At 43.9% G+C, this 22,185-nt stretch overlaps 2 protein-coding genes across 2 annotated transcripts in view; one reads left to right on the forward strand and one right to left on the reverse strand.

Moving 5' to 3' along the window:
* Window positions 1-4,065: 4,065 nt before the first annotated feature.
* On the forward strand, window positions 4,066-15,682 carry LOC103176203 (forkhead box C1-A). Its single transcript, XM_007889611.2, has 2 exons — window positions 4,066-5,639; window positions 15,312-15,682. The coding sequence occupies exons 1-2, from the start codon at window positions 4,112-4,114 to the stop codon at window positions 15,440-15,442; spliced, it is 1,659 nt and encodes a 552-aa protein (XP_007887802.2). The 5' UTR covers window positions 4,066-4,111; the 3' UTR covers window positions 15,443-15,682.
* Window positions 15,683-20,661: 4,979 nt separating this feature from the next.
* gmds (GDP-mannose 4,6-dehydratase) overlaps window positions 20,662-22,185 on the reverse strand; it is a 347,045-nt gene continuing 345,521 nt past the window's right edge. The window contains exons 10-11 of the mRNA XM_007908694.2: window positions 21,738-21,806; window positions 20,662-21,253 (exon numbers count right to left, since the gene is read on the reverse strand). Coding sequence (XP_007906885.1) covers window positions 21,191-21,253; window positions 21,738-21,806 — 132 coding nt within the window. The 3' untranslated portion in view covers window positions 20,662-21,190. The remainder of the gene's footprint in view (window positions 21,254-21,737; window positions 21,807-22,185) is intronic.

Consider the following 22,185-nt stretch of genomic DNA (forward strand, 5'->3'; position numbering starts at 1 on the left):
GTCTTGCATGGAGATACTGAAAAGGATGCCACCACCTTCAGCGGTTTCTTCACTCGAATATCAGCGTCAGGCATTTCTCATGAAGCTCAAATAACACGTTCCCTTCTTACTGTATTTAACCTGTATATCAGACACTGTCTGATATATAGGTTAAATACATGTATATTCTGTAAAAGAATCCCTCTCCCCTGTTGCATTAAAAATACAAGTTTGTTTGTTTTTTAAAAGAAGACTTTTTGTTTACAGGAGATTGCATTTGTTTCGGTTTGAAGCTGAAATGGCTGAATGTAAATGTCCTTTAACTAAAATGCTCTCTATGGTCGAGATAAATTGTCACCGCGTGATGATGTCCCGCTGTCCCCGAAAGACGTGTAGAAAACATACCAGAAAGACTGCATCAAATACAAAATAAGGCAGCACAGCCGAAACAAGACAGGGACTGACCATCCTTCCTTCCTTCCACTCGCAGCTTACTCTGCGCAAAGAGAATATTTTGCAGTTAGATATACAGGCCGCTCATTGCAACACATGTAATGTATATTCAACTTAGCAGTGCTGCGTTTTAACGCATTATCGCAATGCACATTTGTACGTAGCCCTAACTGCATCGAAAGCGTGTGTCACATAACGTCTGCAAGCTGTTATCACTAAGCAATTTAAGGATAAACTCCCTCAAGAAACCAGGTCCATCTTGAGAACTGTACACACACCATGTGAACACTGAAAACCCCAGCCCCCGTTTAAACCCGATTTAAAGGAAATTCTACGGTGCAATCATTTGAAACGTTACCATCTTCACAGGCGGGAGTTTTACTAGTAAATCCCACGAATTTAAAGAGTTGCCCTTTGGAATCAGTGTCTCTTGCAGCCAAGAAAATCCGTTCAAACGATCTTCCTTTAAACCGAGTTGATGGAGCGCAGGTTGCAAGAAGAGGAATGGGAGTAAAGGCAGAGAGAGGACGAGAGAATTATGCAGGGCAATTCTTGGCTGTACAAATAGCCCGAGGCAGCACAAAAAAAGATCATTTGCCGGTCCTCGTGTGTGGAACATGCCACTCGTGAACATATCAGCTCCACCTGCAGCGACAGATAGAAATACAATGCATCACATTGTACCCAAATAAATAGTCACCTCGCAAACACACCAGCGATCAACGAGAAGGTACATTTATAGCCTTTCATTAATCCATTAGAAACTAGGTCTGCGTGTATATATATTATATATATATATAATAATATATATATATATAATATAATATATAATATATAATATATATATTATATATATATCATGATTTGCAATGCGTGGAGGCGATTTACATTCTTATTTCCCGTATCCTTATTTGTATACCCATCACTTTTTTTCTAGATTATCGGGTGCATTTGCTGGCATAGTGTAACTATACTTTTTTTTAAAAAAAGATTGTCATCATGTTTCGAACGATATAGTTACCAGTGTACCTGACGGAGTGCATTGCATGTGTGCCGGGCTATAAATTAACACAATAAACACACGGGCAGAGCCCGATTGCACAATGCATTCAACTCGCGAAAACGGTGTTATTCTAAAAAAAAAGTTTAAAATGATACAAAAGCAAAAAAATGTTATTACTAATTTGGACGTGAGAGTTAATAAAGCTCCCAGGTGGACAAGGAGCGTTCACCGCACGGTTGTAGTTTCTTTAGATGTAATTTATAAAACATCATGATTTCCAATTGTTATCGTTGTTTTTTTTTCAGATTGTTGTAAGAAATTAAGGCTTTCGTTTTGCGACGCACAGTTCTTGGTATCGTGTTTCAAATAATATATTTTCTCACGCCAAAGAAGTACTCGTTTGATTTACTGGTTAGTGCTCAGGTAGGGGGCTCTCAACTGAATAAATTCACACGTGCAAACTCGCACTGTTGTATAATAGAGATCCAACTTCAGCGACTTGGAAAACGTGTAGTGTTCGCGATACTGTTTGGGCATTGGGAGAGCTTTGTAACTCTCTCGCAGGAAAAAAAATTCTAAATTAAATTAAGGCTTGAGATCGAAAGATCGAAACGCTGGCGTTCAACGAACTCTTAAAGAGGGGCTGAATTGCAAACAGTTTGTGGGGAAGGGGATGCGAGACGTGTCATGAACACATCAAGAATCTGGGAATCTGGGAATCACACTCTCACCCCACAGCCGTTTGGCGGAACGGTGCAAAGACCAAATCTGCTTCACACATCTGTAAATGCACTCACACCTCATGGTTTCAGAAAAAGGCTCTAATTAAATTAAGACTGAGCAGCCACTTGATTGCAAAGCCCGTGCCGGGCTGTTCAATGGAGTAAATAATCCGTTCAATATTCCATCTGTTTAAAACATTCATGTTGCGGTCCGAACTATTTTAAGTTCTTAGGGTCGTGCCGACTCTGCAGTAGAGTTTAAGGATAACTTTTAAAGTTTCTAATGAATTCTCCTGCTCTGCTCGGGCTGCAATCCCTGGAGAGTCAGTAGTCCAGACCTATTTTACACTTCAGTGGGCAGCCACTGATTATCATTGCACACTTTAAAATCCCTCAATTGCGGGGCCCACAAAGCGCTTGGCTGCCGAATTCGTTCTTCTTTTTACATATACAGTACATAAAAAAAAGTCCAATTTTTCCAAATGAAAACGTACAAAGCTGGGGTGGGTGGTGCAGTGTGGGGGTGGGGGGAATCAACCAGTTACTCTAACTAATTGACCGCGTCTATTTCCCCCCCAAAAAAACAGGAATGCAAACTATACCAACAGAGGCTGAAAAGATTTGTTTTAACACACACACACACACACACATGCACGCGTCCGGAATTTCCTTTTAAATCTCCCCCAAAAACTTCTAAAGTTTTGCTCGGAGCTCCTGCACACCCCCCCGTTTTGGTTTGTTTATTTTCTTGGGACTAACACCACGCACACGTTTCTCGTGCCCCGTCGTGGAATTGACAGAAGGCTGACACACAGGACCGTTGAACGTGTTTTTTTTATGTTTTTGTTTTTCGCAATGCTGTCGTGAAAGGTAGAAATGATGTTTGGGGTTTATTTTTTGTCACCTTACAGATTCAGCTTCTGCGGGTGAGTGACCGATCTCAGAGCAGTGGCTGCAAACGAGGACATCTTTTACCATTGGAAAGTCGAGGTGTGTGCATGGGGAGGGAGGGGGGGGGGAGGGGAGGTTGAGCAAAAAAAAAGTGGAGGGGTGGAGGAGGGGAGGGGGTTGCATTACCTTTTTAAATGCTGTGTTTTTGGGGGGCTGGAATGGGGGCTGGGATATCAAGTGGGGTGGGGCAATGAGACGCCACCTAGGTTCTGGGATGTGAGTGTGTGTGTGTATGTGTGTGTGTGTGTGGCCAAAACGGCAGCAACTTGCTTTTCCATTGAGGGCGGCAGCTCCTTCAATTGGACGCTTTCACCTCGGGGAGGGGCTCCCGCTTGAGAGAAAAAAAAAACCAACTGCGTAAAAGTCTTATCAAGTGACGGATGCTCAAAGTTCAGAAGTTTTCCAATTCACTCCGCCACCCCGCGGGGGGAGACAGAGAGAGAGAGACAGACACACACACACAGAGTGAGTGAGTGAGTGTGAGTGAGTGACTGTGAGAGAGACACACACACACACACACACAGTGAGTGTGGGTGAGTGAGTGAGAGACTGAGAGAGAGACACACACACGGAGTGAGAGTGAGTGAGTGAGACTGAGAGAGAGAGAGAGAGAGAAAGAGATACACACACGCACAGAGTGAGTGAGTGAGTGAGAGTGAGTGAGTGAGTGAGAGTGAGTGAGTCAGAGTGAGAGAGAGAGAAAGGACAGAGTCAGAGAGAGAGAAAAAAAATTGGGGTGGGGGGGGGGAAATATTTGTTTCTTGGGGGAGGGTGGGGGGGGGGTTAATCCGGGAGCTAAAACCTCGGCGCAACTTCGGAAAAGTTTGGGATTGCTTTATTTTCCCGTCGAGAGAGAGGGAGACAGAGAGGGAGAGAGGGAGAGAGAGTGTGTGCGGTGTGTTTCCCCCCACCGCCCCCCGTCCCCCCCACCCCCCACACCCCCACCCCCGTGGAGAAAGTCGGCGTTGAGAAAGCAGCGCACGTTGTTTCGGGAGTGGCAGCGATGCAGGCTCGCTACTCCGTGTCCAGCCCCAACTCCCTGGGAGTTGTGCCTTACATCGGCGACCAGAATTACTACCGAGCCGGACCCGGTTACGCGGGGATCCCGCCCCCGATGACCATGTACTCGCACCCGGCGCACGAACAGTACGCCGCCAACATGGCCAGATCCTACGGCCACTACGCGCCCCAGCCCCAGCCGAAGGACATGGTGAAGCCCCCTTACAGCTACATCGCCCTCATCACGATGGCCATCCAGAACGCCCCGGACAAGAAGATCACCCTCAACGGGATCTACCAGTTTATCATGGAGAGGTTCCCGTTCTACCGGGAGAACAAGCAGGGCTGGCAGAACAGCATCCGCCACAACCTGTCCCTCAACGAGTGCTTCGTCAAGGTGCCCCGGGACGACAAGAAACCGGGCAAAGGCAGCTACTGGACCCTGGATCCCGACTCCTACAACATGTTCGAGAACGGCAGCTTCCTGAGGAGGAGGAGGCGCTTCAAGAAGAAGGACGCCATCCGGGAGAAGGAGGAGAGGGAACGGCAGCCCAAGGACTCCCAGCCCAGGCAGCAGGCGCCCGACGCCGGGAAAAGCAGCCCCTCGCAGCCCATGAGGATCCGGGAGATCAAGACGGAGAACGGCTCGTCCTCGCCCCCCCCCGGGCCCGCCTCCCCCTCCCTGAACATGGTGCCCAAGATCGAGAGCCCGGACACCAGCAGCATGTCCAGCGCCAGCCCTCACAGCATCCCATCCAACAGGTCCATGAGCCTGGACAACCCAGAGCAGCAGCAGCAGCAGCACCAGCACCAGCAGCACCAGCAGCAGCACCAGCAGCACCAGCACCAGGCCGCTGCTCAGGGCTTCACCGTGGATAACATCATCACGTCTCTGAGGGGGTCGCCCCACGGCAACAGTGACCTCGGCGCCAGCCTGGCCGCCGCCTCCTCCAGGACAGGCATCGCTCCTGCCCTGCCGCACGGTTACCCTTCCAGTCAGCCGTCCATGTACAACCCACCCTGCGGGGGCCAGAACATGACCTCCAGCGGCGGCGGCGGCGGAGGAGGAGGAGGAGGAGGCGGAGGAGTAGGAGGAGGAGGCGGCGGCGGCAGCAGCAGCAACGCGGGGACTTACCACTGCAACATGCAGGCGATGAGCCTCTACGCCGGGGACAGGGCGCCCCACATGCCGACCACCAGCGGCGCAGCGGACGAGACTTTACCAGATTACGCCATCCCCACCGCCGCCGCCGCCGCCGCCACCGCCGCCGCCGCCGCCCCGTCCTTAACTCACAGCCTGAGCAACGGCCAGGAAGGAGCCGGGGGGGGTCGGATGGCCTACTGGTACCTGAACCAGACCGGCGACCTGGGTCACTACGCGGGGCAGCAGCAGAACTTCCACTCGGTGCGAGAGACGTTTGAGTCGCAGAGGATCGGCCTCGGCCACTCGGCCGTCAGTTCTGCACATGTCAATGGGAATAGCAGCTGCCAAATGTCCTTTGCCTCGGCTCAGCCACTTTACCGCACCTCAGGTTCGTTTGTCTACGACTGCAGCAAGTACTGACACAACGCGTTTACAAACTCTTTTTTTCCCCCCCCCCTCGAGTCCTTTTCAGTACACCAGCAACAACACGCCACGTTTCTGTGTACATATATATATACACACACACGCGCGCACACACACACACACATATGCATATATATGTACATATATATTTTATATTGCACATGTGTGTGTGTGTGTGTGTGTGTGTATCTATATATATATATACGCGCGACAAACCAATCCAATCTGAAATTTGGCTAAAAGGACAGCGTTGCTCCAAGTGATCCGTAAGTTGCTTTATTGCAAGAGAGAGAGACGAGGTGTTTAAAATATTACAAAGTATGTGTCAAATCTATTAAAAGTTCCGCGCAAGCTTACCTGGACTTGTTATACACACGTAAATGTCATATAGTAATTTATTTTAAGTTGTAGTAGGATATCCTTTTTATAAATATGGACCAAACACGTGAAAAGTGTTTCAGAAATTACTTTAAGCTCCCTCCAATGTTTTTATTTCTCGATGTTACATCTTCCATTATAAAAAAAAAGGGAAACTGTATTACGCGATTTTCTTTTTTCTCCTTTTGTTGAACCTATTCTAAAGGCATTGCATTGTTTGTCTATAAATAAATTACAGTTCGATTCGAGTGCTAACCACGTCTGTTGTAAACTAAAGTCTTGGTGTTTTAACTTCTCTCGTTTAAACGTCTTGGGGGGTTTAGTCAGACGCTAACAGTTGGAAAGACATTGAACAAATAATGCATCCACACCAAATCATTTTTATTTATTTAGTTTGATTTTATTTGGCTTAATGCGGCGTATCAATCGGGTCAATCCCGTCGTTGGTGTCGATGACTTTATATCCATATAGAAGATATATATATATATATATTTATCCGCTGGATCCGGAGCGAATCCCATATCTTTGCACATATCCTCAGCACAGGCTGACATTTCGGATAATACCGTCCCTTATCCGCTCCACTATCTAAAGACAACAATTAGACAATAATTACCATCGCTTACTTACTTGATTGCTGCCAAATTGCGGAGTCCAGGCGGTCATTTAAAGGCACACAATCACCTTTGGATTGTTTTTTTTTATTTTTTAAATATATATATATTAAAAAAGAAAACTAATACAATCAAACGTGCCTGGGAAGAAAAAAACTCTTTTAAAGAACAAGCCAAGGCCCAATAAAGATATAGATATAATGTTAAAGAGGTTCAGAGAGATTCCCAGTCACATTGCTGGGTGAGGCCGGTGTATAGAGTACAGACGGCTGATTTTTACTCAATTTCTCAAAGAACTCCTGTGACCAAAATGAAAGACTAATGTACTTTGCGGTGTTGTTCAGATTAGATCTGGCCTGTTTATCCGTGGTGGGAAACTCTGTTTAAAAAAAAAAGTACTCATCTATTTGTAGGCGCAGCATTGATTTCTATTTTACTTTTTTTTAAAACAGAAAGACAGAAATAAATAGATTTTTTCTGCTAAGAGCCGCAAAATGTTTCCACTCCTGATTTCCTAAGCAGACATCGCGCAAATGATCGCGTTGTAAATTAATATATTTAACGTTTATTGTTTGTATATATATTTTTTGTAAAGCTTACGATTTAAGTTCTTATTTTAAACGTGACCAACTCAGTTCGATTCTAATGTGATGGTTTATCAGAGGGATAGAGAAACAGCCACAGCGTTAGGGTTTCTGCACTCCCTGTGCCGAAACTTCACCAAATAGACATTTGTCCTTCAGTCAAACTCGCTTTTACCGAAAAAAAACGTAAAACCCGATCAATTCGCTTTTTTTGTTGGCCGTCCCGAAGTTGATTCGAATGAAGAGGGATTTCCTTTTAAAAAAAACTTTACAACAGTATATATATATATATATATTTGGACATAGATTGGAATATCGCACTTCAGAGGCAATTTGGGTAGACATGTACCGAGGGGGGGGGGGGAGAGGGACTTCAACGTTCACACTTCTGCTGTCGCAAAGACACTTAAAGAGCTCGGTCTAAAGGCTGGGATACATAGCCCTCTGTACTGATTGATAGTGTGGTTGGTTTTGTCTCTTTTTTTTTTGCTCATTTTGAAACGCAGTCAGGTAGGCCTGGACACCAGAGTCCCTCTCTAACCACACCAACCTGCCTGCGCCTTTTATGGTTCCGCAGAAACAAATCTGTAACTTATAAAATTCAATTACTGCCTGCAAAAGACCACGCAGAATCAGAAAGCAGCAGCCTAAACAACAATAAAATCACGACAGGTATTTTAAACGCAGCCAAGCCATGAAGTCGAGCAAAGCGGTGCTGCTTGCCAATAAGTGCATTTTGTATTTAAAAAATAATCCCATGTGTTTGTCTGGATTCACAATAGTATGCGTAGGAAAACAGGCAAGTAGTATTACTGTGTGATTTTCGAAAAACGTATCTAGATTTTTTTTAAATTCTGAAATAAATAGGGCAGCCCATTACAATATAACAAATAGGCCTTCGAAACTGTACTCCAGAGCATTAGCAACATCAAGATTTATTGAGTGCATATTATGCTTTATTAGGGGCCGTTGACTGGACAGTTAAAGAAGAAACCCTCAAAGATAAATCCCAAATCTGGCGAAACGTACTGAATCAAACTGATGTAAAGAATACTGGTTCCAGTGTTATTGAGGAGTAATGTAATCCGCTGGTGGGATCTTTATTATAATTGAATGCTGATGTTTTTTTTAAAAAAAGAGATTTTTTAATTAAAATATTCTGTAATTAATTACCTTTTCATGGCAATTAATTTTTGTGAATTCAATTCGGATCACTGGTCGGAGCCTGGGCAGCGCTGAATAACTTGTAAGCGTTGAACTGACCCGATCCTATTAAGTCGCTGACCCGCTCTGGTTATTAACTGTTTACTCACCAATTCCTCTACGGTAAAGTTTGTTTTGAATACACACGTGTGTTTTGGGGAATGAAGGGATAGACGTAGAGATGAAGGAGTTTTCATTCGTGGCAAACTTCAGGTGATCGTCCACGAGCCATACACCAACCAGTATTATGTGAACCAGGGAGAGAAAAACACACAGCTGCATGGTTCATCTTGTCCACTATTTTGCTTGATGGTACATTATTATATTTTCCGTAGTAATATTCGACACACACGACTTTCAAATGCGAGAAAAAGTATGTCCAATATATCCATTTAAACATACGTCTATTGGTACCTAATGTCTAAGGCGTCCTCGGGAGATTACCTAAACAGACAGAACTCTTCAACATGTAGGAGAGCGATCTTCTAATTTACTGGGAAAAATTTTCCCTGGGCTTTTACTCCAGATCACTGTTAGATTCGCGAATTTCTGAATGACCCTCGGTCTGTTTCACAGGTCTAAAGTATCGTTTAATTCAATAGAATCTACTGTCAGCGTTTTGACGACGCTCAATAAAATGCCCCAGTCTTGCTTTTTGGTGGCAAGTTGACTTTACAAAAACAAATCCACTCGGTTTTTTTTAATTTCACATTTTATTCGAAAATGGGAGTGTGGAATTAGCTATCGGTTTCAAACTATGAGTACTAAATCTACAAAAAAAAATCCCGTTCTATCCCCTCTATGAATTATAGGGCATGAAATTAACAGGGCAATGTCTGGTCGTGTTGAGTTAATGCAAAATCAATAATCAATCGAATTGTATTGGAGATGGGGTGGTGGGGGGACTATTATCATTGTAAACTAGAAACAGTTTCTGAAATATGCCAGGAGCCTTAAATGAAGTTGAAACATGTGAAGATGAAGGGAAGTGGATTTGAGTGGTCAGCGTGGAGACGGCTTATCTGTAGTGCGAAATGCTGGTGGTTTTTATTCCAAGAGCACAAGCGCATTAGGACGCTTGACAGCAAACCGCAACTGGAAAACAAAGACGTTTCTTGCTAGAAACAGACGAGAGAATAATATATATATATATTTTGGCAAGCTGCAAACAGGTAGAAAAATAATGCGCAGAAAGTTGCACTCAATACAGAATGAGGCTTCATAGTTTGTGGCTTTTTTTTCCCTGAAGCGCATTAACTGAATTGAAATAGATAAAGCTTCAACGCCGGAAAATCCTTGCGATGGCGAACGACATGTGGAATGCGATCGGGTGTTTCTTTCTAAAAAAAAATTAACGTTATCAGACTTCTTTTTTTTCGCCATAACTTGACTTTATGAATACAGTCGAGAAGTCGGGACTATGTTACTTGCCTAGATTTTAAAAAAATGCAACATGCAGTGAGTAATTCATGTGGTGGAGTTTGATATTAGCTGTTCGGGCAATATGAGGAGCGATGTGAGATTAGGGTGTGTAATGTGGCCACCTGTTTGTAATGGCATCAGCGTTAAAAAATCCGCAGAACTGTATAAGAATGTAATATAATTTAGAGTTAGGAGGTCCATACACTGGATAGCCAAGTCGCATATAGCATTGGCAAATTCCTGACTCTCTTTTGATATATGCAAGTTGTGCCCAATTCTATCAGTTTTGCTCCTTTCATAGTTATTGATGGTGTGGCCAGGCTCTGTCAAACCCAGGTCTGCCTATATCAACGTCTCAATTAACAAAGGGGCAAAGCCAGGCAAAAATTGTAGATGAAAGACTGGCAGACATGACAGACAGATAAACAGGGTCAAGGCCAGTAAGCTTGATAGCAATTCCTAAATCCATTGACCAACGAATTCAATAACAAGGTGAAGCTTGGGATCACAGCCAATTTGAGAATTGGAGATTTTATTATATACCACTGCTGCCCCTAATTTATTCTATTTAAACAGCAGGTTTAATATAACATATTGTATAAAACGATATATTATGCACATATATATATACACACACACACACGTCAATAGATCCCATTTTGTACGCATTGTATAAGACTCAAACTATAGTACCTACTTTTTTATGATTAACATTGTTCGTGCCTGAATACATTGGATTCATATCTGTCCCAAACGCCCAAACAAATGGATTAAGTGTGAGGGAATTTGACGGTTAAGATGCTTTGTGGTGCAATATTTGTTTGGGCTGTATCGTCCTCTTTAATCTTCAAACGGCCGATGGGAAACCCTCCTCTCCAGAAGTTCCAGATTGAAGAAATGGAAATGTCCGGCAATGCAGACAAATTTATTTTATTAAAAACGAAACATTCCGTACTTTTGCTACAACTTAATATGTGTAGGAAACAGTCAAAAGGACGAAAACAAGAAACAATTATTTGAACTAGGGACAGTGCGCTGTCGCTGCTACCTGTGTTTTATTGGATGCTAGGTTTATAGCAAGGCCAGTCCATATTTAATCAGGACATTTAACCAGCGCTGGAAACAGGCTATTTAATGAATAACTACTGTAATATGTAAAGTCCAGAGCTTAAAAACTGAAACAGTAAATGAGAGTGATACACAATAGGATATTAGCAACCAGTTACTTCTAACATGCCCAATATGTAGATATTTGTAAGTCTCTTTGCACTGACAATGTTGAACAAAATTAATACTAAGGGCAAATGTTATAGGACAATTTATTATATACTGCAATAAGCAGTACGTTATGTTTTATTAGCATATTTACATACAAAACCAGGCATTGCACTTGAAACCAATTACTTGTAAAAAGCCTTTTGAGGCTCCAAGGCGCTATAAAAATGCAAGTTCTTTCTCAATCTTATTTAACCAAGTTTCAGTTTGTTCGAGAAACGTAGTCGGTACAAAATAAAATATTCTTGATTTATGCGGATCTGAGTTCTTAGTACATTTTTGTCCGTCCCTCTTTACTGCGCGTACATAATCCTAGTTCGATCGCTCTCTTCATTTATTCTCGAGGTTTATACAAGAGAGAAAAGGAGGCAGTTTGCGTTTTTATATGCATGCATTCATATGCGCACATTGTGTAAATATATAAATGTATATAAGTGCATGTGTACATCTAGAACTGGAGTTTCCAACTTTAATTATAAAACCATTAATTCTCCCCAGTCTAATAAACAAACGTCGCGTTAGTAACAAGATTGATTGCGTACATGCAACACAATCTGACTGGTCCAGGAAGGAATAAAATTCAATCAGTGCGCGGAATCATTTTTCATTAGACGGAAAAGCACAGAGCGAAATGAAACCAGAGGTCAGTGCAGAGGATGTCAGTCTAACAACCCCACAACCAAATGAGAGCAACAGGGGCCTTGCACCGGGCCACTCTGTCTCCCTCTGAAAAACAAAAAAGCAATCGTTGCATTTTTTTAAAAAAAAAAGAAATCTTTACAATAAATCCTGTCGTCTTTCACTTGGATTACAATGTTCAAATGTTAAACCGTTGCTGAGGTTCACTCCCCCATTTGCCATAGACACAGGAAAAGTTTGTACAAATTTTACTCCCCTCCTAGTAATGTATCTTAGAGTTGCCTTTGACTTTTTTTATTTAGAATTGGCTGCATTCCCGAAATCAGGACTGTATACTTTTTAAAAAATATATATATATTTAAACATAAAGTCGCGAAAACGGTTTGAGTATAAATTGCAGCGATATCGTTATCTGGCATTTGGGATCCCATTTCTTTACAAATGTCTGGAGTGGAGCTTGGCAATGGCACAGCCCCCCACCCCCCCCCCCCCCCCCACCACCCCCTCTTTAGCTTTGCGACGTGTAAGTAAGTTGCAATAACTGAATTGCATGATTTGATTGAAACGAAAGCGCCTGAGTGAGTATCAGCTGTACCCACACGCACTGAGGTCGGTATTCCGCATTGCCTTAAGACTGGAAACGACCGCGTGAGTTTGATTTCATTTCATACTTGTTTTCAGTGAGAAGGATTTCTTTACTTTCGATTTTGCCTGGTCCATCCACACCCCCCCCCCCCCCACCCACCCCCCTTCCTTCTAGTTACCCCCACCCCACCCCCTCCCTCCACCCTCTCTTGCTTTTTACTTTCACTCCCGTTGTAACCCAAACGTCAGAATAAACTCACACTGGAAAGCTGGAGGTCACAGAATGATTATGGGGTTGGGTGGCCGACATTTTTTTCCCTAAATAAACACAGCTTGATTCAACATGGGTGGGCAAACGGGGCAATTTTGACAAATACGTCAGAGCGGGGAGGGTGGGTGTGGGGGGGGAGTGGGGGGGAGATGTGGGGGTGGGCAGTGGAGGCAGAGACAGAGTGAAAAGAAAACAGGAGCAGAGGGAGGGCACCTGGGGCTTCACAAAAACTGACTGTTACAGTCATCTTGACGATCAGTGAAAGGATGAGGTGGGAATGCAAGTTGAGAAACGTACAAGGCATAGCCACGAATATACCTAACTCTGCCTGATTTCTATTTTTTGTTGGGGAGGGGGAGGTCGGGGGGCGGGGGATGCTGAGGTGAGGTATCTAACTAAATTCAGAGCACGATCTCCATCTCCCAAAAGTCATTTCCAGCCATTTCAGGACTCTATATGTGACTCATTTTAAACCACTTTTTTTTCTCTTTATTCCCAATTGTAGGTAAGGGGGTAGGTGGGGGTGGGGGCGTACGCAAATATATATTTTTAAATGAAAGTACCAAAAATCGTGTCAAATTTAATAATCCTTATATAATAATAATAATAATATCAGGGGAAAAAAATGAAAACAAATGGCATTTAACTTCTGTGTTGGATGGTTAGCAAACGGTTGCAAATTTCACTTGATCGCATTTGTGACTCATATCATTCATTTACAATGAACCAAATGCTGAAAAAGGTATTTTGAAAAAAAAGCTAAACAAATCGTCCAGAAGCAGATTTCATTCCACTTGCCCACCGTGTTCTTACTGTGCTACTGTAAAAAAAAAATTCGAGGCGAAAATATAAACTTTGAAGGCGCACTCATTTCCCTTTGCTTGGCCTCCCCTGGTCGTCTGGGCTCAAGATGTATTTCGACTCGAGCACAAACTCCACCTTCACCTCACGCTCTCATCGTGTTTTTTTCCCCCCACACTCCCTCCCTCCCTCCCTCCCTCCCTCCCTGTCCTTATCTTCGCCGCGTTCAATTTCGCGTGTCGACAAGAAGACACAAAAAAAAACAGTCGCTCGTTTGCAGATCCCTTTCCAACCACTCACTCACTCACTCACTCACTCTCCAAAATAAAAGACGAACAGCCCTATCGATTGCTGCCCCTCTGGTGCGGGATAAGTCCATCGCTGGGGGGGGGGCAAAGGCAAAGTCAAAACCTTGCGAGGCATTCTGACCACGTTAATTCCCGCAGGTCTGGACTGTCTGTGCCGAGCGATGTGTCCTGTGTCACAGTCCTACCTTGGCTTCCCCTGACCCGTGGAAGGGCTTTCGGTGTTCCCGGAGGCATCGCGTCGCCAACACCATGATCTCATTGGGAAGGCCGGATACCCCAGAGAGGCCACGCCAGCAGTGCGCTCACTGGCCATTTCGGCGGCTTTAAGCGGTGGGAATCCGTCGTCCTGGTGCAGTTAAAGGCCGCCGGAGGGTGTCCCCATCCCTTGCCGATTGCTGGCCTGCGGACCACATAAAATAGCGGCGCCATTGCACGTTCCCTCCAGGTCCCATTTCATCCAGTTTTCCTTCTTTTACACGTAAACAAGATTTTTTTTTTAATCCCCGCGCCGCGCGTTAAAAAAAAAAGCAAGCCTTGTTTTTGGGGTGATGGAGTGGCGATTTCCTTTTGACTACAGCGCTGGGAGCAGTGGGGAAGTGTGAGCCGCTCTGACTCATTGAGTCTCACTTAATGCAGTCTGTGGCTGTTTGCGGCCACTCGCACACAACCTTCCTTCCACCTCTGAAATCCTGCAGAAACCACCGCGACGCTTTCTCGTTTTACTTATTTTTCCACCGGGCCAGGGAGGGAGGACAAATAAGACATTAAATCCGCGTTGCTTACCAGCTCTTTTGAGATGCTCTCGCTGTCGCACTGACCTTTTGGTTAGCTGCCTTTAAAGAATACGCTCCCACATTCGGTTGACTTGTAACGAAGGTTGCGTTAAATGCTTGCAAACAGCCCACGATTTTCATTAACCCCGAAGCAGCTTGCACAGCATTCATCATTGCGTGTACAATTGTGATTTGGGTGGTGGGGGGCGGTTGTAAGGGGTCTTTGCAGGTAAACGTTCAAGATCAATGGTTTAAGCGGGCTTCTCGTTGTTTTATGTGATGATCGATGGGAAGGAAAGCTGAATTTACAAACTGTACCTGCGCTAACAATCGTCTAAACTTTCTAACCTAACTGCAGTGCAGAATCAACAGATTTACCATAACGTTGAAAAATAGCAGTCACCACTGTGTATTGTCTGCTCAGCCCTGTGAGGATTGCAGTAGCAGCTCTGTACTCTGTCAACGGTGCACGATTTCAAGTGCTCATTTCCTTGCCAATGGACTGCCAATAGAGAGAGACCTGCAGCTGATCTGTCCTCTGTCGCCGTGGTACTTCTGTATCCAGCACTCAACTTTCGCACAATATTACACTGCATTTCAAACAAACTAATGGGAGCTTTAATAGAAATTAGCGAAACCATTTAATCCTTAAGTACAAGTGTAGCAATCCAAAGGTGCCCCAAAATATGCTTTTATTTTATTTTCCCAAGTGTCTGTGCAAAACGAGTGCGTATTGATGAACCTTTTACTCATAATTAGCTTATTGTTTTACGCCGTTTACAGAATGCTTTAAAGACACACTGTGTAGGTTGGATTTCACACACGAAGATCGGTGGCTGGAGTGGTTTGGTCGGCCGCTAGTTCCAGACTTGCATCTGCAGCAGAAATGCTCTTCAGATGCTCTATTAACCTGATTTCCTTTAGGAAGCATCGTCAGTGCCCGTGGAGAGACGGCAAGAGAGCGGTGTGAGAATGAGAGGTTACCAAGGAATGAAACTTCACTGTAACACCTGGGCAGACTGAATACATTAAAGAGACAATTCCTTTTGAAATCGCAGTCTGCACTTAATAACTGGTCTACCCAGACAAGTATTATTTCAGCGCCCCGGATACCTTCTTATAAACATTTGCAGCACTAATAAAATGTCTTCAAAGGAAAGAAATGGCATTTTTTTTATTTGTTGAGAGAGGTATTGCCTCTTCTCCTGTTAGAAAATTGTTTCGTGTTTTTTCCCCCCCTCCAAGAAACCGGTTGGTATATTGGAAAAGCTCCTGGAGGTTGAATAACAATTATTATTCTCTTTAATACGGACACGCGGTAAAATTGGCAGTACAGTGGTTTTAATAATAAAAATAATAATTCTTGCATTTGATATATCCCTTATCACGTCGTTGAGATGGAATATATTGTAAAGTGGATTGACTGTGGATTTTGTGGGCGAAACTTTTTTTTAGTGAAGTTAGGGAATTAAAATGCATTTACTAAAATCACAAACTGACTTGTTTTAATGCAAGTATACCTTCATAATTAAACGGGAATATTCTTGCAAATGTTATGGAGAACGAATCAACCTCGTCAAGCGCACCAGACGATTGATTGATACTGTATTTAAACTCAAGCTAGCGTTTTAGTTCAGTAAAAGTATCAATTTATCCGCAAATAAAGGAATAAACAAGCACACAAAAGGCAAGTTAAGGATCTTTTGTCTCAACGTTTAGTTTGGATATGTAATTAGCACCAATTTACAGGGCAAGTAATTAACAACACACAGACAAACATTTGTCCATTTAAATATGACATTTGATAATATTTAAGTATAACTTCAGATCCTATTAGCTATGTTACTTGCACAAGTCAGCTGGTAAACTGTAATTTCTCCTTATTTCCCCGCAGCGCTATATAACAGCGCACACAGATCAACTCTACAGAGATTGCAGCGAGCAGCACCTAACAGCGATATTTAATACTAATATTCAGTAGCGTGGTTTTGCCACCTACATTTCCAGATAGATCACAGTGCAAGCTTAATTGAATTTACAACGTGCAATAAAAATATTTGTGGGATATTTATTCTCCTCTCGGTTTCTTTTAATGACGGGTAATTGTTCAGCGAATACAAAGCGCACTTTTGCAGAAACACACAATCTGAGCTGAAATATGAAAGGACGATTGAAACAGTATACGTTTCGCATGAATGCTGTTGCAAGCTGAAATTCTCTGGACCCACACGGGGATTGGAAACAGAGGAGCTCATGTGAGAACAAAAATCACCAACTGCTTTCAAGTTAATTGCATAAATTGGCCAGGGCGGTGTCATTTTTTTTTGTGTGTGTGTGTGTGGGGGGGGGGCTGGTGTTAGTTGGACGTGTCTAACATTCCGGGGTCTCACTAGATATAGGAAAAGGTGAAGCAAGGATAGTTGCTGGAAATCTCGGGGAAGTTCAACAAGGACCTGTTGGTTGCCACCTGAACTTGTGGAAAGTTCACTGATATAAAGGCAGTCATCCCAATGCAACCTGCAAAGGCAACCCACCCCCTCCTCTCTCTCACTCACACACACACACACACACACACACACACACACAGTTAACGTGTGTCCAGTTCACTTGTTATTATTACGCCAGGAAGCGGGAACGTTTTCTATTTATTTGCAGATCGTGTGTCTGTCTGTCTCGGGGTGTTTTCCCCCTCTCTCACTTGTGAAAGAAACCACACCTCGCCTCAGCACAGCCACAAACGCAACTGAGCGAGTTTGGCAAGAAGTGAAACAGGGAATGAATCTGCCTTGCACCTGCAATTGAGAAATAGTTAAGCGGCCTCACCTACATGACTCTAAGGTATACCGATATGTAGTCATATATATATATATATATATATATTAATCACAGAAAGAGGCGACATATTTTACTCGATCATATTTTTCTCTCTCTCTGTCTCGTCACAGCAGTGCAAACGATGTTTGAAAACCACCCCATCCCGATACATGTTTCCTGAACGTGAACACCTCTCGATTTTTTAAACGCTCTTTTAAACTACAGTGATTTAAGTAACAGTGAATGATGGTCTCTGGTCTGTGAACGCGAGGCCAATTAATGTTCTCCACCACAAACGTGCAGCTCGTATCCAATGCCCCCTTCTTATTCCAGCCTCTTTTTTTTCGAGAGAACAATCCATTTTCGGTGAATGGCACCCAAAATGAGGGGTTTCTTACCGCCTTTTCACGAGTTTGAAAACCGTCCCAATATCCAACACAAGTTCCACTCAGTAGTGCAGCGATTTTAAGAATATTTCCGGGTCATTTATTAAGATTGAAATAACAAATATTGAATTAAGGAACATTAACAATCCTTGAAAAGGACATTCGATCTGAAATGTGTGTGTGTGTGTATAAGTACATTAAAGTGTATGCAATACCCTTATTGCTGATTTGGGTGCAAAGTTAATATATAGCAGTTAATTGGCGTGTTTTCACGACCCTGGAACAGCGACTTTCAAATGAACGAATGTCTGATAATATACATAACACGTCTGGAGCTGCCGAGGCTTTTCTGCAGACAGAGCTGTCCTTTTGGTGTTCGTTGTAAACAGTGCGCATTGGGTGTGTCCGTTGGGTGTTTTGGGGATAAATAAATTAGAACCGAATACACTAACCGCTAACGAAAGCACAAGCCGCAGAAAATGCAGTCACAATGTGCACGGGATAAGGGGAAGGTCGGAATAGAAAGTGCCTGAAAAAAACACACACACACACACACACACACACAGAATAACAAATGTATTCTCTGCGGACAAGGCTTCCTTTCACCAGTTGAGGGCAACTGTGGTCAGGCAGAATTTGAGGCAGGTTCGATTTTCCATGGAAGTAGGGGCACAGTGCACAAAACCAAGGAGAGGCTCAACGTGCTTTTTTTTTGTTGCTGGGGGGAAAAAAAAACGACGCCTGCGACATTATATTTATGCATATCGAAATGCTGGACAATCTAACGCATAAATAGATGCGAGGGATGCATTTATTTGCGATGCTACCCCGAATCGTACGCTTTCAGCTTTTTCAAAACCACAGGAGCGGTGTGCAGCCTTTTAAGTAAATATAACTGGGGGGGGAAAAAAAGTTGCCTGCACCTGTATCAAGGCTGTTGTAAGCTGGTGTATTTTTTTCCAGACTTTGGCGATGCCCACTGACATATGTTACCAATTAAACTCAATAAGGCCCACTGTCTGACTACTGGGAACTGTGGCCTGTTAAAAGGTGTTCTGTTAATAAACTAAATCAACCGAATCTCTTTTCGTGGGGCAAAACGTGCTGTGAATTTAAATGCATCAAATAATACTACTGTATTTCCCAGTTGCCGCAACACTACATATCGAATTGGCACCTCTTTGCCGCATAGACAAACGGGGTATAAGAGGATGGTCTTAAGTAACCAGAGAGACGCGTTGAGGCATCTGTTTTAAGAAAAGGACAAGTTCAGTGACATTCGGCAAAATCAGTCTGAATCTACACATGTTGCAGAGAGCGAAAACCCTTCTTTATTGGAGAGAAACAGCTTCCAACAGGAGCAGTGTTTGCCTCGTTAATCCCGTCCCCCGCAACACTGTCAGTGTGAGATGTTTCTCTTCCATTTCTCGTATGATATGGAAACAGACGAAGCTGTTTCTTGTATTCAAACGCAGCAGCGCTTAACGGGAGCACAACATAAACAGACGTGAAAAGTAACCCAAAACTTCCCAGTGGCTGCGAGGGGTGGATTTTCCTGCGAGCGTCCGTGGACAAAAAAAAGGAAATGCAATAACTGAAGGCATTTTGGATAACACCAAGACTCGCTGCCTTTCGGTCCCAGTTCCACACATTAGACAGATTGTACTCTTCAAGTCTTAAACTCTATTCAAACACGGGCTGATCTTTTCTCGGGGTTTCGGGGACGTGGGGGGGGGGGGGGACCATGTAAAATACCCGAAGATAAATTTTATTTTGAAGCTCATCTTTAAAAGGTGTCTGGTTAATTTAATTTAAGTTAATTTCAAAAGATCCCATATAAAGAACAGTAGCTAACAGTGAGAGGGTGTTTGTGGTGGTCCATGTGGAAGGAAGTAGTTTTCTTTTTTTTTGGGGGGGAGGTGGGGGTATCCGGATGCAGGATAAACTACGATTCAGTGAATACCCTGGAAAATTGGAGCGAAAGAAAACTCTGCGGATAAAATGTCACATAAACCCGGTCTCCTGTACTCACCCCCCAAAAAGGAACCCTTCATTTGACCAGAAAAACGTTTGAAAACAAAATTGAATTACCTTGCCTGAAACTTTCTCTTTTTTAATTTCAAAGTAGTCAAGCAGGGTGATCTGTTTGTGTGTGTCTGTGTGTGTCTGTATCTGTGTCTGTATCTGTGTGTGTGTGTCTGTGTTTGTGTGTGTCAGTGTGTGTGTGTCTGTGTGTGTGTCTGTGTGTTTGTGTGTGTGTTTGTGTGTGTGTGTGTCTGTGTGTGTGTCTGTGTGTTTGTGTGTGTGTTTGTGTGTGTGTGTGTGTGTCTGTGTGTTTGTGTGTGTCTGTGTGTGTGTGTCTGTGTGTGTGTGTGTGTGTGTCAGTGTGTGTGTGTCTGTGTGTGTCTGTGTTTGTGTGTCTGTGTGTGTGTGTGTCTGTGTGTTTGTCTGTGTCTGTGTGTGTGTGTGTCAGTGTGTGTGTGTTTGTGTGTGTGTGTGTGTCAGTGTGTGTGTGTGTGTCTGTGTGTGTGTGTGTGTCTGTGTGTGTGTGTGTGTGTGTTAAATGCTTCATCAAAACTCCGCTTGTCACTGGGGTTTAATTAGAGGAAGCGAGGAGCGGAATTGGGAGCTGCAGGTTCAATGGTGTGAAATACAGAGAGATCCTTTATGATGACTGCGTTTGCCTTCGCTCCACCCCGAAATTGTTCCTATTCACATCCACAAGCCTTCATTAAGGTTTCCAAGCCATTTCTTTTGCTGTGCCAGGGAAAACTGAGTCCGTTTTGTCCTTCCTCCCCAAACCCTACAAGTTCGGTGAATGTGTGGATTCTGTGTGTGAGCGACTCTCTTTATATGCGAAGTTGCTTTGGAGATCACAGGTCTGCAGCGCGGCGCTGGGCGTTTCTCTCTGAACGACTCAAACGAAGGCAATGGCAATTTCTGAAAATTTATTACTCATCAAGAGGCCAAAGAACGGAAAGATGTTGCACAGCTTGTAATGCAAACAGATTTTTTAAAAAAAACCCCGACCCGTAGAGAATATTTCCTTCAACGTGCATTTCAAAATAAAAAAAAATTTTACACACACACAGGAACGCATACAAACGTGTCGCCTTCCCACAATCTCCATTAAAATGCATCCACCCACATCACACAATCAGAGGTCCCAATTAAAAGCAGACTGAAGGAAAAGAATAATCCAATCCTTTTAACATGATTCGTGTTATATTATCCCATACGAAGGTTCAAACTCACAGTCACACGAAAATAAAATCAGCCCATTCCGATTCGTTCAATTGCAGATTGCTCAAACCATTTATATTCTTCATTTGAGCTGAGCTTGAATTGCAATTCTACCACCACCCCATTGCATCCAGCGTTTCGGGAACGTTAAGAGTTAAAGAGCACACATTCGGGTCCCTCGTGGCCTTCGTGGTCCCGAACTGTGTCGGGACCTGAAACTCAGGCGTTTGGATTGGTCTTCATGAGCTCAATGTCAGCGCCCACCATCTCCTCCACCAGCTCCTGCACACAAGCAAAGCGCCATCAGCTCGACCCCAGTCATTCACAGCCACAACAGCCCCAGTCTGCAAACCAGCACCGAGCAGTGCACACACTACACTACACTACACACACGCACAGAGCCACAGAGGGCACCAAACGTGACCAAAAAAAATAATACACACATATAGCAATCGCAGGCTATAACCACTGTTTGGAGTGCTCACATATGTCGCGCTTATCCATCCTTCCTCGCTGGATAATACGTTTAGAAAATTCCCCCCCAAAAAGTGAAACTAAATGATGGGGCGAACTGGTGAGTGAGTGAGTGAGTGAGAGAGAGAGTGAGTGAGTGAGGAGGGAGAGTCTGCTCTGCCCGGGGGCTCCAGGGCTACTCGCCACGTACGTGTTTCGCACAGCTCCACACACTGTTTGGGGAGTGGGGGGGTTGAACTTTCGAGCAATTTCATTTGCGTTGTTGCTCTTAACGCCCGGGAGTGATACTCACGTCAAATGTAACTTTTGGTTTCCATCCCAGCTTCTGCAGAGCTTTGGTGCTGTCTCCTTGGAGAAAATCCTGCAGAAAAAACAAATACAGGTCACCGTCAATTGCACTGCCTAATAGTTTGGATTTTTTTTTGCACACACACACACACACACACACACACACACACACACGCAGAATATCGTTGTATTTTAATGAACAGCCCCATAGCAGCTCAACTTGTGCTTGCAAAACGGTTCTCTCAACAAACTCCCACAAAGAGCTGAATGAGGGTAACTGAGCCCCATGGCAGCCTCATTCATTCACTCACTCCCTCCCTCCCTCCCTCCCTCCTTCTCTCCCTCCTTCTCTGGTTAAGGTCAGAGGTAACCCAGGGGTCGAGTTAATGACAGGTATCATCCTGAACTCATCCCCCTCTGTCGCTCACACTTGCCAAGCCAAGAGCCAAGTT

Source organism: Callorhinchus milii, unplaced genomic scaffold, assembly GCF_018977255.1.
Source record: "Callorhinchus milii isolate IMCB2004 unplaced genomic scaffold, IMCB_Cmil_1.0 Scaffold2, whole genome shotgun sequence".
NCBI lineage: Eukaryota > Metazoa > Chordata > Chondrichthyes > Chimaeriformes > Callorhinchidae > Callorhinchus > Callorhinchus milii.

Excerpts from the sequence above, each read along its gene's own strand:
- LOC103176203 (XM_007889611.2), top strand. The coding sequence starts at position 4,112 with ATGCAGGCTCGCTACTCCGTGTCCAGCCCCAACTCCCTGGGAGTTGTG. Across the intron at positions 5,640-15,311 it reads GCCACTTTACCGCACCTCAG|AATGCTTTAAAGACACACTG; the intron begins GTTCGTTTGTCT and ends CGCCGTTTACAG.